Source organism: Rhineura floridana, chromosome 5, assembly GCF_030035675.1.
Source record: "Rhineura floridana isolate rRhiFlo1 chromosome 5, rRhiFlo1.hap2, whole genome shotgun sequence".
Lineage (NCBI taxonomy): Eukaryota > Metazoa > Chordata > Lepidosauria > Squamata > Rhineuridae > Rhineura > Rhineura floridana.
Window position 1 is genome coordinate 43,185,911 of NC_084484.1, and position 14,361 is coordinate 43,200,271.

The following is a 14,361-nucleotide window of genomic DNA, read 5'->3' on the forward strand; positions in this document are numbered from 1 at the left end:
ATCACCCCTTCCGTTAGCCTTAAAACATGCCTTTACAGCTCTACGTTTTTTCTCGCTGCCTAATGCAGCTAGAGAAGGCTGGCTCTCTGATACTCCTAATGTCCAAAAGTTTTGTATCTGTGGTGCACCGGAGCCAGAAGATCTTCCTCACATACTATTTTCCTGTCCCATCTATAATAATCCCCGAGCTAGATTTCTTAGGTCTGTGCAGCATTACGATAGGCTAATCTCAATCCAGGGAAACATAATTATTTTAATGTCTGATCTTGAACCCGAGATCACTTATAATGTCTCGCTGTTTACTTTAGCCGCCCGAAATTTAAGGGCCAATTTTAAAAGCACGCTCTCATTGGATACTGCTAATAATGGAGCTAATTTATAACTAAATTTTAACCTTTTCTATTTTAAGTTAGTTATTAAATTTTATTCAGATTGTATTTTATTTATTACTTTCTGCCTAGTTTTGCAACTTTGTACAAATGTTATACTGATTTTACTGTTATTTGTTTTTGTTGTTGTTGTTTTGATATCTGTAGGCCTTTGGCCCTGGAATAAACTTATACTATACTAGTTGACAATGAGGACATTGAACTTGTCAAGGATTATCAATATCTTGGCACAATCATTAACCAAAATGGAGACAATAGTCAAGAAATCAGAAGAATGCTAGGACTGGGGAGGGCAGCTGTGAGAGAACTAGAAAAGGTCCTCAAATGTAAAGATGTAGCGCTTGAACACTAAAGTCAGGATCATTCAGACCATGGTATTTCCGATCTCTGTATGGATGTGAAAGTTGGATAGTGAAAAAAGCTGATAAGAGAAAAATCAACGCATTTGAAATGTGGTGTTGGAGAAGAGCTTTGCGGATACCATGGACTGCAAAAAAGACAAATAATTGGGTGTTAGAACAAATTAAACCAGAACTATCACTAGAAGCTAAAATGATGAAACTGAGGTTATCGTACTTTGGACACATCATGAGAAGACATGATTCATTAGAAAAGATAATAATGCTTGGAAAAACAGAAGGAAGTAGAAAAAGAGGAAGGCCAAACAAGAGATGGATTGATTCCATAAAGGAAGCCACAGACCTGAACTTACAAGATCTGAACAGGGTGGTTCATGACAGATGCTCTTGGAGGTCATTGATTCATAGGGTCGCCATAAGTCGTAGTCGACTTGGAGGCACATAACAACAACAAATTACCTACGCAGTTGGCCACCTGATCAAGGAAGAATTCCTGCTACAAGCACAGGACACAGGCAGCTCAGTGGACAAGCAACGTGATGTGAAACAGGAGACTTAAGGGTGCGATCCAATACACATCTGGGAGTAAGTCCCATTGAACCCAATAGAGCTTACTTCTTGAGTAGACATGTATTGGATTGCAGCCCTTCACAGGTTGTACGCACTTTTCCTTAACGTGGCAAACAGCAGCTTCAAGATGGGATAGTGGGAGGTGGTTTTCGCTCTGGCCCCAGCTGCTATTGGCTCAAAGTTAAAAGAAAACGGGTTCTTGTCCTTTCGTCGAATTTGGATCCAAATCTTTGTGCACTGAACCAACGTTCGGTTTTTTTTAAAAAAGAGAAGGGATGAAGTCTTTCTGTCTGGAAACGATGCCTTCTGATGTGGAGACCTCCCCCAAACGCGTTATGTGCAAGGATTCTCTCTACCTACTCAGCTGTGACGGGAAGCACGCACTCTATAAACATGTATTGGAGGCTCTTAATACTACTTGCATCTATCCTCACTTCATGCACTCCAGTGTTAAAAGTACCGCCAATGAAACAGAGGCTGGGGCTGAGCCCTGGTTCGAATTTAGTCACGTGCTGAGTTGACACGTTTACTGCATGGAAGAGGGGGGGCTGTTTTCAGCACCTTCTATGTCTGTCTTCTGCCAGCCCAAAGAAAACAACACACCGACAGACCTCGCCGACGGCCAGATCCTCCAAGCCCCGCCTGACTGGAGGCAATAGAAATTGGTTTCCTTCGCTCAACTTCTCCACCAATAGGAGGTGGCATGGGCGGGGCCAGGAAGAGGTTAAGGACGGCGATGATGGCGGCGATGACAATTACATCGGTGTTTGGGCTACGGCGTCTCCTGGCGGCTGGTCAGAGCCTGATCAGGCGGAGAGTGTGAGTGACGGTGATGTAAAGAAGCGCGCGTGCGCCTATTCCTTTTTTCCTTCTCTCCACCGAACCTGGGGAGGGGAACATTGAATGGCCTGGGAAGATTCACAGAGCAGTTACTCCCCAACACCGCCGCCTTTTGCGTTGCATGCTCTTGTTACCACACCCCCACACTCATAGCATTTTGCCTAGAGCCAGACACACATAAGATCTCACCCAGGTCTTCTAGTGCTAATTAGTTCAGAATAGCTACACGGTGTAGTAAACTTTAAAAATGTAGAACTATCCCTTAGAAAGGATGCGTGCCTTTTAATTTTGTTTTCTAGAAGCCACTCTTTAACCTTTATAAGACTATATAGTGGTTAAAGGGCACACATTAGAAGGCATTGACTGGAGAGTATTAGCTACTCTTTAAAACAGGGAAGAGGAACATGTGACTCCAGATGTTGTTAGACTCCAACTCCCATCAACCCCTGCCAGTCAGCATGGCCAGGGATGATGGGAGTTGTAGGCCAAACATAGCTAGAGGGCCACAGGTTTCCCATCCCTGTTTTAAAAGGACTGTCAACCAATTAAGGAATAGAAATAGCCCGATCTTTTTAAGTAAATCCACTGAGTTCAGAACCTTGCAGCTTTAATTACCAGCCATTTAAACGAAATTTATTCGAAAGTTCTAAACAAACAAGATCTATTTATGTTTTTGTTCTGAGCATTTATATACTGTTTTTCAGGTATGGAATCTCAAAGCAGATTACAAAATGTTGAGCTGATAACAGCTGCGCTCCTACTGGGAGGAAAAGCAGGATATAAATCAAATAAATAAATAAACAGAGTAATAAAGATTAATACAATTTAACAAAAAGGGATTGTGACAGAAGATGCCCCCCCCAAAAAAAGTTGTTCAAACAAAGTCCTGGACAAATTAAACAAAAAAAAGGCTTTATCTTTGCATTGAAAAGGCACGCTTCCTTGGGAAGTGAGTTTCAAAGGCTATTGCAGGTCACTCCTTGCCTCAGAAGGTATGGGACATGCAGAAGTGCCTCTGATTATGTTCTTAATCTCTGGACAGGTTTGTGTAGACAAAAAAATGTTCCTTGAGATACCTGGGACCATATCCATTTAGGCTGCAATCCTACACTCGTTTACCAAGGAGTAAGTCCAATTAAATTCAGTGAGGCTTACTTCTGAGTAGACCTGTACAGGTTTGTACTGTTAGGCCCTAACAACTAAAAGCAGTACCTAGAATTGGATCTGGAAACAGACCAGAAGCCAGTGAAAATGTTTCAAGACTACCAAAAGGTATTTTGTGTTCCTGGTTCCAGTTAGTCATTTAGTTCCCATATTCTGTCCTAACTATAGTTTCCAGACCCTACTAACACAGAAAAGCCCTACAACAGTCCAAATGGGACATTACTAGAACAGGACTGCAGGACTGCAACCTTAATTGATTATCTGCCTTTTAACTGATTAATCAATTGATGTTGCAATCTGCAGCACACCTATAAGGAACTAAACAATTAAACTCATTAGGACTTCTAAGTAAACATGCTGAGGATTGAACTGAATGTTTAAATAAATATGCATATTACAATAAAAACATATGAGGGTAAACCTAAAGTTTAAGAAATGAACACTACCATCCATTGGTAGAAGGAAATGCTGTATTTAATTTTGTATTTTTATGTCCTATTATAGTAATATACAAGTTCCAATATTGTAAGTGTGCCCTTAACTTACAGCCCCATCAAATAAAGTTTTTGCTCACCAAGTAATCAAATGAACCTTTAGTTGATCAGTCATCTGCTTATACTAAGGGTAGAGACACACTTACTGTTGTGCCGGCTCCTCTAGTGTGTCTCTACCTCTCTTCTCAAAGCAGGGGCACATGATGCTAGTCAAAGTCTGCCCCTTTTTACTCTTAAAACTTTGTCCGATCAGCTCCACTGCATTTTTAAAAAATTCAGCTTCAGGGAGGTTTCACAACTGATTGGTAGATCAATCCCATTGTCTTCCAGGTGTGGCTAATGGAAACACTTCGCTGCAGGCTCAGGCAGAGACAGTGCTTGACCCAATGCCTTGCTGTGGGCAGTCCTAAAAGGTCTGAAGTCAGCAGTGGGAAAGGGAGGTGTGGCCAGCAGAGGGCAGTGTTGCTTCAAAATGCAGCCAGAAGAACCATTCTTGCTGCTTTTGAAACAACTAGTGTTTGACACTAGCCTAAGATTCGAACATAACACTTCACAATCTGACAGATGAAAAAGTGTTTTTATGAATATTTTGTGACATGAGAATTGTAATTTGTGTTAAAGAACATTATAAACAAGTGCATGCCTTACGCTTAGTACAGGAATTCCACCAAAACCCTCAGTATTCCTGAGACAAGTGCTTTGTCCCCAACAGCTTTAATGTTATACAGTGAATTCCATGGCTGGAAAATTAATTTAAGAACAGTTTGAAACAGAAAATGATGTTGGAATTTTGGATTTATAATTAATTCAATATTTTGAAATGTGAGGTTGAAGTACATGTTTGGAATATTGGTTCACCATATGCTGAAAGGCATCATTATTATTAACCAATTCTTCACCTACATTCTTCTTTATTTGAAATGTAAATAGTATAATCATAGTGTGTTCTATAGTAGTCAGTGAAATAGACAAAGCAGTAGTGAGGAACCTTAATTAAGGATGAAATCCCACATGTAGTTAGTTACTAGGGCAGAAGACTGGCTTGGATCCTATCATAAGTTAAGTTGTAGAAGGAATGTTTTCTGTGCTCCCTCCTTTAGCAGCCATCAGTGCTCCCCTATAGGGGTTGCTGGAGGAAGAATATCTCAAAATCATGTTGAGATCCACCCAATTTTGGGTGCTCCCCCAGCATCACCCCCATCACATATGGTTAAGGATGACACCCTAACCCACCACAGTGGCTTTTCAGGGGAAGGGTATGTGGAAACTTTCCTTCCTTGACCTTCCACAAGTTATCTTATATTTTAAAAACCAAGCTATTAAATGCAGGGAGACTTTTTTCTTCCTAGTAAGAATTCAGTGAGATTGTTATGGCAGAATCATAGCATCCCTAAGGTTATGTTGAGCAAAATGGCCTCTATTTAGGGATGCCAGGTTGAGGGCCTGATCCTGTATCTTTAGGAGAAGAGAAAGTCAGCCAAGTGCAGGTGTTCTTGCAACACTGTAATGGGAAAAACTACAAGGTGAAATTCTCCCTTCCCCCTGCACAACTTTTAAAGATACAGAAGACCTCTTGGTTGCCCGGCCCCACTGATGGAAGTGGGATCCCTTGGCATACCCTTTTGCAGAGCTGCTTGTAGCAGAAATTGTGCCCACATTGTATGGTGGGTTGGATTTTTGAAGCTGAAAGTAGAAGGGCTGGTTGACAAACTCAGCCTTTTTGTTGTGTAATGTGGTAGCAATGTGGGAAAAAGTATGGAGTTCAGCTTCAGCTGGGTGGTCTCTTCTTATCATTGCCTCTACAAGCATCATGCCAATTAATTGATATGGCATGGGAAAGCAATTGACTTCTGTAGTCTGTTGCCTTCTATTTGACTCCAAAGTCTGCTACCCTTTATAGTGTATAACAGTGTTGTGTTTTCATAAATTGGACACTGGAGGGTGCTAATGCAACAAAATCTGAAATATATCCTAACATGCTTTCTTTGTTAATGAGAAAAAAGTTTCTTCCTCACTTGCAACATTTTAGCATCCGCAAATCTTGAATAGATAAACATAGGAAAATGTTGGCAGCTATAAATATTTTTTAAAAACTCTCTGTGAAGCTATAATGTCTCTTGTTTAAAACCTGGATTTATTTCTTCTGTTTTTTTTTTAACAATTTAACTTTGTTTTAGACATTTGCTAAAAGTTGCTTTTTAATATTAAAATCTCATAATGGTTTTTGATTCTGGTGCACCTTGAGAATTTTGGCCCCAAATGCTGGACTTGCTCATTACTTGGTAAAATGCCTCTGACTTATTATTTCATTTTAAATTCATCTTGAATTCATTCTATTATGATGCAGGAGAAAGTAATTAAAATTAAATTGTGTTGAGTTCACAGTTATGTTTTTCAGATTTTGAACAAGTTTGTTTCCCAGTGAAGCTCTTTACAAAGTTGACGTTCTTGAAACTCAGGACTGGCCTGAACATTAACATGTCATGAATTTGACAGTTTTTGCACGCTGGTTTTGTCATATAGGGCTAAACTGGAAGTGTGTGCGCAATGTGTATGTGTGAATTAAATAAGTATTATTAAATAAGAAGAATGAAATGGGGGAGTGGCTTTGGAGTAGCAATTGCTCTTTGTGCCATGCACTCTGTTTCTGCTAGTCCCAGACAAGCATAGTCACCATATATAGCTTGTAATGTTATCAGGTGAACCTGATATTCATACTGTAGAACTGGGTTGTAAGGTTGTTGGATCTGATGAGATTTCCTGGGTCAAAAGTATTATTAGTCAAGACAGTCTGAGCTTGGTACAAATCTAAAATAGCTACCCCTTGCTTTCCAGGAGCCCTTGGATCTGTAGTTCAAGGGTGGGGATGAGGATGGGGGACAGGGCTGGAGCTCTGCATCTCTAACAGAGAAATTTCAGCACCCTCACCGAAATTCCCATTATATATATTTTTGTATGGTGGTGGTGAAGACATTACTAAACTTTCTTTTATTGCAGTATAAAACTGATATACTTTGCTGTATTGATGACCTAAAACTTCAGAAAAAAATAAATTTAGGATTTTCTCTGAGTAGCTAGGAGGCTTCCTTAACATCTAAATCACTGAAAACAATTCCATTGCAACCCATATCTGTGTCTTTTGTCCTTCCTACAATGACTCAGATAAACAGGTGTTCAGCCATTTCTTCATCTGATTTTGACCAATTTGTACCTGGGATTCTTTCTTTTAGTAGCTTCTTCACACCTATGTTCAACTGTATTATGTCCTGGCATTCACATTATTGTCTGCTACCTTGGGGTACATCAGAGTGTATGTACTCACCACCCTGCTCTGTGCTGTGGAAAAGTCCTGGCCAGCCATTGACAACTTTGTCATAGAATCCTACGCATGCTAGGTTCTGATATTCTTTTCCCAGACAAAGTTGGCACAGAATAATAGAACCTAGGGAAGCGTTTATCTATATGTACGTTGTTATCCTTTCGGCGCCAGGCTAAAACCTTCCTATTCTCCCAGGCATTTTAAATGCATTTTAAATACATTTTAAATATATTTAATATATTTTTATGTATTTCAATGTGGTAATTGCTTTAGTTGTTTTTAATATTGTTAGTGGATCTGTATTTTATATAGAGTGATTTTGCTGATTTATTGTATTATTGTACTATTGTATGTTGTACACCGCCCAGGGAGCCATTGGTTATGGGTGGTTTATAAATGAAACTAAATAAATAAATAAATAAGATGAGACTTTGTCTACTTGAGCTCTGGTGTAATTCTGAATTTCTTGTTATCGTGGTGTTGGGAAGACTTTTGAGGTCTTCCTGTTTCGAGTGTATTATGAAAGAACATCTCAGCTGGTGATTATACAACTAAATGTATTTCCTTTCATTATTTTAATGATATTACAAAATGGTTAGCCATTGTGAAGTCTCTTCCGCAATGAAAAGGAAGTGATGAAACTGGAGAATTTGGGACACGCCGAGTTGATTTTCTAAAATTTAATGTACTCATTGTAGTTAAACAGTTAACAGAGACATTTTATATTGAGCTTTCAGGTGACCTAGTTTCCCCTAGTACTGTACATTTCGTTTTATACACCTGCACCTAATTTGTAAAATGGACTTAATGAGAAACCTCAAATAGTTTAAACATCAATTACAAAGAGAATAAGGTTTAAAAGTTCCTGTAATCTGTCCATATTGGTCATTGAAACATGATCCCAGCTGGATATAATTCAAGGCAGATGTCATTCTAAAGCCTTGAAAATAAGGACCTTATATATGGTTGACACTAACAAGCTGTTATTGTAGGCTGCAGCTACACTTGGTTTGCTTCACAAGAGTACAATTATTGCTTTGTCTAGTGTAGATTTTAATAGTACTAAAAGTGTTTTTAAAGATTCTTTACTTCTCAAAATGTCAACCATAAAAACGAAAAATAAGTCATACCTGATAAGAGGAATAGCTTACAAAGTGAAGTCATCAGCTTTGTTGTTGTTAATTTCCGTTGCTGAAAGCTAATTTTAAGACCTGATTCAATGGGTTGTTGTAACAGCAAATAAAATGACCAGAACACAGAGTAGTTTTTAACTGTTTTTAATGTTGTATTTTATATTTTTGTGACCTGCCCTGGAACCTTCTGGTGAAGGTTGGGTAATAAACAGAGCGTGGAAGTAATTAGTTACAAAAAACATATTACTTGTAATTCATTACTTTTTTTAGGAATGAGTAATTCCTTTACATTTTGACTGTAATAGAACGAGGAGTAATTTTATTACTTTTGAGGAGCAATTGTAATGTTTCCAGCATTACTTTTGGGCATTACGTTGGGGGGGAGCAGGATAAGTCTTCTGCTCCTCTTATTTGTGGGGGGGGAGAGAGAGGGAGAAGGGGGGAGGGAGAGAGGGGGGAGAGAGAGGGGGGAAGAGGGAGGTCTCCGCCGCTCTCCCTGGCTACTTTGCTGCTTTTGCAGTGTTTTAATTTTTTGCTACTTTGTTTGAAGAGTAACATAATAGAATAAATAGATTTTGAATTTGGGCATAGCAGTAGGTAGACAAGGACAATGATTCAAGCCAATGGCAAAGTGCTAGAATTGCAGCATCACAAGCAGAAATATGCAGTTCTTCAGGTTCGGAATGCAGTATGTGAGATAAAACTAGCCCTCTACTGCATTTTCAGCTTGGGTGCTCTTTGGTTCTTTGGGAAAGCATTTAAAACATATGTGTAAGGATGTGTGTGGTAGAACCAGCTAATGAGACTGACTGGAGAACGTGCATTTCCTGTGAATTCCTGTGTCTCGTACCTCAATATGTAGAGGATCAGGAAAAGGCACTAATTTATTTGAAGTACCTGAATTAGTAGGATTTTGTTTTGCCTTCTAACTGAAGGATAATCAAGGTCTGTAGTAAAATATTTTTTAAACATTTAATGCCATTTCCTGATTGGGAAAGGTACAAGTACTGTTGGCACACCCACAGCTATGAAACTGCATGAATCAAATTAGCAATTTTACTTACATTTTACTGGTTTCTCCTTTCATTTGGAAGTAATTTGTAGCATTTAAATATTGTTGTCTTCCAACTCCTTACTCCAGAAAAGTCTTGTAGATTTAACTGTATTGTTGTTTGCTGCTAAAATTGTTATATTTCTGTTCTCTTCAGAGCACTGAATATCCTGCACAATGTCCCTATACTTAATAGGGTTTTCATTTTAAGGTTTTCACTGTATATGCAAAAATAGCAACAAAAAAGAAACAAATGCAAAACCAAGGCCAAGACAGGGTAGTACATAGGCTGGTGCAAATCACAGAGACAGAGTTCATATTAAAAATAACTATATAATGACAACCAAATTTCTTGTTCTGGAGCAGGTAAAGAGTTACACACCCTGGTGTCTGTGGAATAAGAAATAAACTCCCATCAGGTCACATAGAAGGTCTTCGAGTCCTCAGACCCATTGGACATCCCTAAGTCATGAATCAGCTTCTTGGAGATTGCTAAATTCCATACATTCTTGTACCATAAAAGCAAATGAAGATCCTGTGCCTTTATCCATTTTTGCGCAATAGGAATTCAAGCTGCTACCTGCAATCATGTCAACAGTTCTTTAGAGTGAAGGCTTGCCAGTCGAGAATCCCAAAGGTTTAAATTGGGGAATGATTGGGATGTTCATCTGAAATATCTTTGACATCTCTTGAAACACTTACACCCAGAAGTCATGTAAAGGGAGACATTCCCACCATAAGTGAGGAACTGGTCTCCTGACCCCACATCCTCACCAACAGGCTGATGATAGACTAGAGATTATGCAAAATAGTTGTATGAGTGTGCAGTGCCATCTATGGGTTGTAATCGGCTTGAAGGCATATAACAACAAAGGTGTCCACAGTTGTTTCCATTTAGAATCACTAATCGCCATATGAAAGTCCCCTTCCCACAGGGTTTTAAGCCCCTTCAGGGGGTCAGTAAAGATATCCAGCAACATACCATATATTGTATGTCAGATACTAGTCACTTACCAGAAGTCCCCTGACTCAATATAGAGACTTCAAAGTTAGTGAGGGGACTAGTAGCATGCAGATTGATAGTTGAGCTCATGAAACAAATTCATGGCAGTGCTGCCTATGCCAGTTTTGAGCTGTTCCATAGAAATTGGGCTATAATTGATTTAAAAAGTAATCAAAACAACATGTATCATTCCCAAGACTGGACCACAGACCAAAGCCCCAAATCAACCACCTCAGGATGATGACTCAGGGGAATCAGGGATTAACAGACTGGAGAAAGGTGATGTTGCCATTTTTTCCAAATAGTAAACACAAAGTATAGATATCGTGGATAGTTTGTAAAAGAGACCTGGTATCTTGCTCCAACTTGATCCATTTTTTGTTTGCTTTAGTAATGGTGAAGTGTAGTTGTTGAAGTAGAAAAGCCTCATAATAAAGCCTATACCCATTAGTTTTTTAAAAACATGCAGTTCATGTGGGTATTGAAAGTGAATTGAATTTGTTCGGGGCTTGTTCATGTGGACTCAGAAAGAAAAAGTGACTCACGGGTCAATCATATATATGGAGAGAGAGAGAGAGAGAGTTTATTCAGTATACTGATGACACGCAGCTCTATTTCTCCATAACATTTCTGTTTTAACTTTTAAATGCCTGCTGAAAAATGTTCTCTTCCACCAGTCTCATACAGGCAATTAAGATGATGTCTTTTTGCAATGATTGACCTCTGTTTTATCATATTTTTATGTTTTTATTGAACTTTTTTTTAAAAAAACTTGTAAACTCTTTGATGTTTTTAAATGAAATAGTGATATACAAATATATTTATAAATAAATAAATTGGGGGTTACTCCTGGGTAAGTGGATATAGGATTACAGCCTTATTTATTAATTTTTGTGTAGAAAAGTTCTATAGTTTTCTTCATCTTGGAGGTCCATAAATTGATCACTGTTGCTCTCTCTCCCACCCCCACCCCCGTATACTTTTCTGGGGAATTTATCCATGTGATTTATCACTTACTGTTTTAACTTTTGGACTAGAGACTTCGGGCTGATTCATATGGAGGTTTAATGCAAATCTGTTGTTACTTACATCCCTGTTTAATTTGCATGGTTCACATGACGTTGCAGGCAATCAGCAGTTTTTCCCTTTAAATTTGTAGTAACAGTGCTCTTTTAATTCAAAAAGGGAAGGAAAAAACATCTCCAGTTCATATCTCTATTGCTCGCAGACACTTTACTCCGATGCTTTTAGGTGGGTGTGTCAATCGTTCCCCTCTCCACGCCCACTCCCTCCTCCCTTTGTTCATGTCATTTCCTGCTGGCTCCCGTTCTGCAAGCCTGCTGCAAATGGTGCTTTATTTTTCTTTTCCCCCTGTGCGAAAAAGCATAACACTGTTCAAACAAATATTTGTATTTCAGCTGGATTGTAGCAGTGAAAATACAAATAATCGCACTTCAGGGTTTTTTTTATGAAACTTACTCTGGAACAAATTGAGCATGCTCAGTTGCCAGGGTAACCAGAGGAAGTGGTATTTTGACCTTAAGAGGGCATGGTCATTAGGAAGCTGCATGATTTATCCTTTCCCTTTAGTATGAATGGAAAACAGCAATTGGAAGGTAGGAAGTGTGAACCTTGAAAATCTAACGCGATGGCAAAAATTTTGTCTTTAACATGAAGTTCAGCTCCCATGTAAACGAGTCCTTCCATTTTGAAAGCTCTGTTAATTGTTCAAGCTATGGGTGGGGAAATTAGCTGCGCCTGCAAAGCTCAGACGGACAAAGCTCAAGAACCCTGTCTTCAGCGGTTCTTCACCTGTGAATTTGTCCTGAGACAGCAATAAAAATTCTGTGGATCTCATTTTATGTGAGACCATTAGGCAACACGAGAATTTGGGATTTGCTGTCCTTCATTCTTTGGGACACTGAAAAGTGCCACTGACAAGCTCAAAGCATCTGCAGGAAAGCAAAACAGGCTTGTAAACTTAAATTTTACACCCTAGAAGGTTCCTGGCTTGTATTGGAGGCTACAGGCCTAGACTGCCAACACTGCAAACGTGGTTTATGTTTTTTAAAGAAAACTGAGAAATCTTCCTGAAGAAAGTGGATCGGATTGCCTATTATTCCAATGTTTTGATATGATGCTTCTTTATAAGAAGAAAATCAACAAGTAGAATTCAGTGCTGTGATTTTTCCAGATATTGAGCTTTCAGTTTGTTGCAATGGATTTAAATACTTCACTAACATTTGCACTATATTTAATCTCTGTTAAGTGCCGTACTATGCTTGTCTACTTAGAGGAAAGGCAAATTTAATGGGTTTTACTCCCAGGTGAAGTGTGTCTATAGAATTGTAGCCTTAGTCTACTGATTGTTTTTATTTTTGAATTGTGAAGAGGAAGGTTTTGTTTCTAGAGCACTTTTCAGTATACAAAGTGATTTATGTTTATCTCTTCTGTGATCTCAAGAAGGCAAGTTAGGCTGAAAAGTAGTGACTAGCCTACAGTGACAGATTCATGACCCAGCAGAGATCCAAACCCTGGAACTAGCCCTCTAGCTGTAGGCTATCTGCTGGTGGTTTTTCCTGAACTCCTGATGCCCACAGGCAGTAGTGGAATTGTTTGTGTGAGTAAAATTACTTGAGCCATATCATCCCTAAATTCCAATATCATGCTGCTGTGCTTGCTCCCAATTGCGGCATAAAACTTTGTTGAGAATATTGGGGCTCCCTATGAGTCCTGGGGATAAGGTGTGACCCGCACAGTTTGTATTCTACTGTTTCAGCAAAAGTATTGAATTAATTTTTGTGATTGAAGTACCTGAGGAATATTAAGTTGCAGAAATAGGTAACATACAACCTCTGTGTTGCCTGAGGCTGCTTTGTATGGCCCAGGGAATTCATTTATAATCTTGAAACTCCTAGCTTTTGTGTAAAACAAGTACATCATTTTAGTCACCATGGGCTGTTGAAGTAGTCTTGACAATATGATGTCAATGTGCAGTAAACCAGAAGTATAATCATTTAAAATAAAAAAATAGATTCCAAAATATTGCTGTCCTGTCCTCTTGTTTCATAAAATGCACATGTTGATTTTTGATGGCTTGGCTCCAGGCTCTTCACATCTGGAGCTAACAATCCCAGAGCAATAATTCAACAAAATACATAGAGCAGGTTACTTGGCATTTGTAATGTTCATCCAAATGATATGCAGATTTTGGAAACAGCATGGAATTGAAATGCACAAATTAGATGCAGCTCCCTGGTTTTTAATGTTTCCAGAGCCATTCTTTGTGGTGGACAAATTACATATTTCTGGGTAAGGGCACATACAAAAACTTTCTTTAGCATTCATTGCCTGTATTTTAAGACACAATGGCAATAACAGCTTGTTGGTTGTGCTTTGTCCTGAAATGTATAAAAATCCTAGGCAAACAGTGCCATGTGCAGAGCTCCACCAACATCACTGGAGACTGACCATGCGCACGTAAACAATAAAGGCCTAACTTTTCTGCAAGCCTGTGTCTTCAATTTCCTTAAGGACTCCTGGTCCAATGAATCCCAAAATTCCCTGTCACACTCACGAGCAAAAAATAAAAAATGGGCTGTCACAAATACCCCTACTGGTGAGTAAGCACTCCCCGTTGACTTCCATCAAAATTATTTTGTTAGACTGAACGTTTGGCGTAATTTTGGCCCAGATTGGGACCTGCAGGAACACTCCGAATGAGAGTTGGATATTTATTGATCGATCGATTGATTTGTATAAATTTGTATACTGTCCCATAGCCGAAGCTCTTTGGGCAGTTTACAACAATTAAAAACATTAAAAACAAATATACAAATTTAAAAACACATTTTTAAAAAGCAATTTAAAAACACATGCTAAAATGCCTGGGAGAAGAGGAAAATCTTGACCTGGCACTGAAAGGATAACAGTGTTGGTGCCAGGCACACCTCATCAGTGAGATCATTCCATAATTTGAGGGCCACCACCGAGAAGGCCCTCTCCCTTGTTGCCAGCCTCCCAGCTTCCCTTGGAGTAG

At 39.0% G+C, this 14,361-nt stretch overlaps 1 protein-coding gene across 1 annotated transcript in view; it reads left to right on the plus strand.

Moving 5' to 3' along the window:
* The first annotated feature begins 2,021 nt into the window (after positions 1–2,021).
* CLYBL (citramalyl-CoA lyase) overlaps positions 2,022–14,361 on the plus strand; it is a 270,160-nt gene continuing 257,820 nt past the window's right edge. Inside the window, exon 1 of the mRNA XM_061626587.1 lies at positions 2,022–2,137. Coding sequence (XP_061482571.1) covers positions 2,022–2,137 — 116 coding nt within the window. The remainder of the gene's footprint in view (positions 2,138–14,361) is intronic.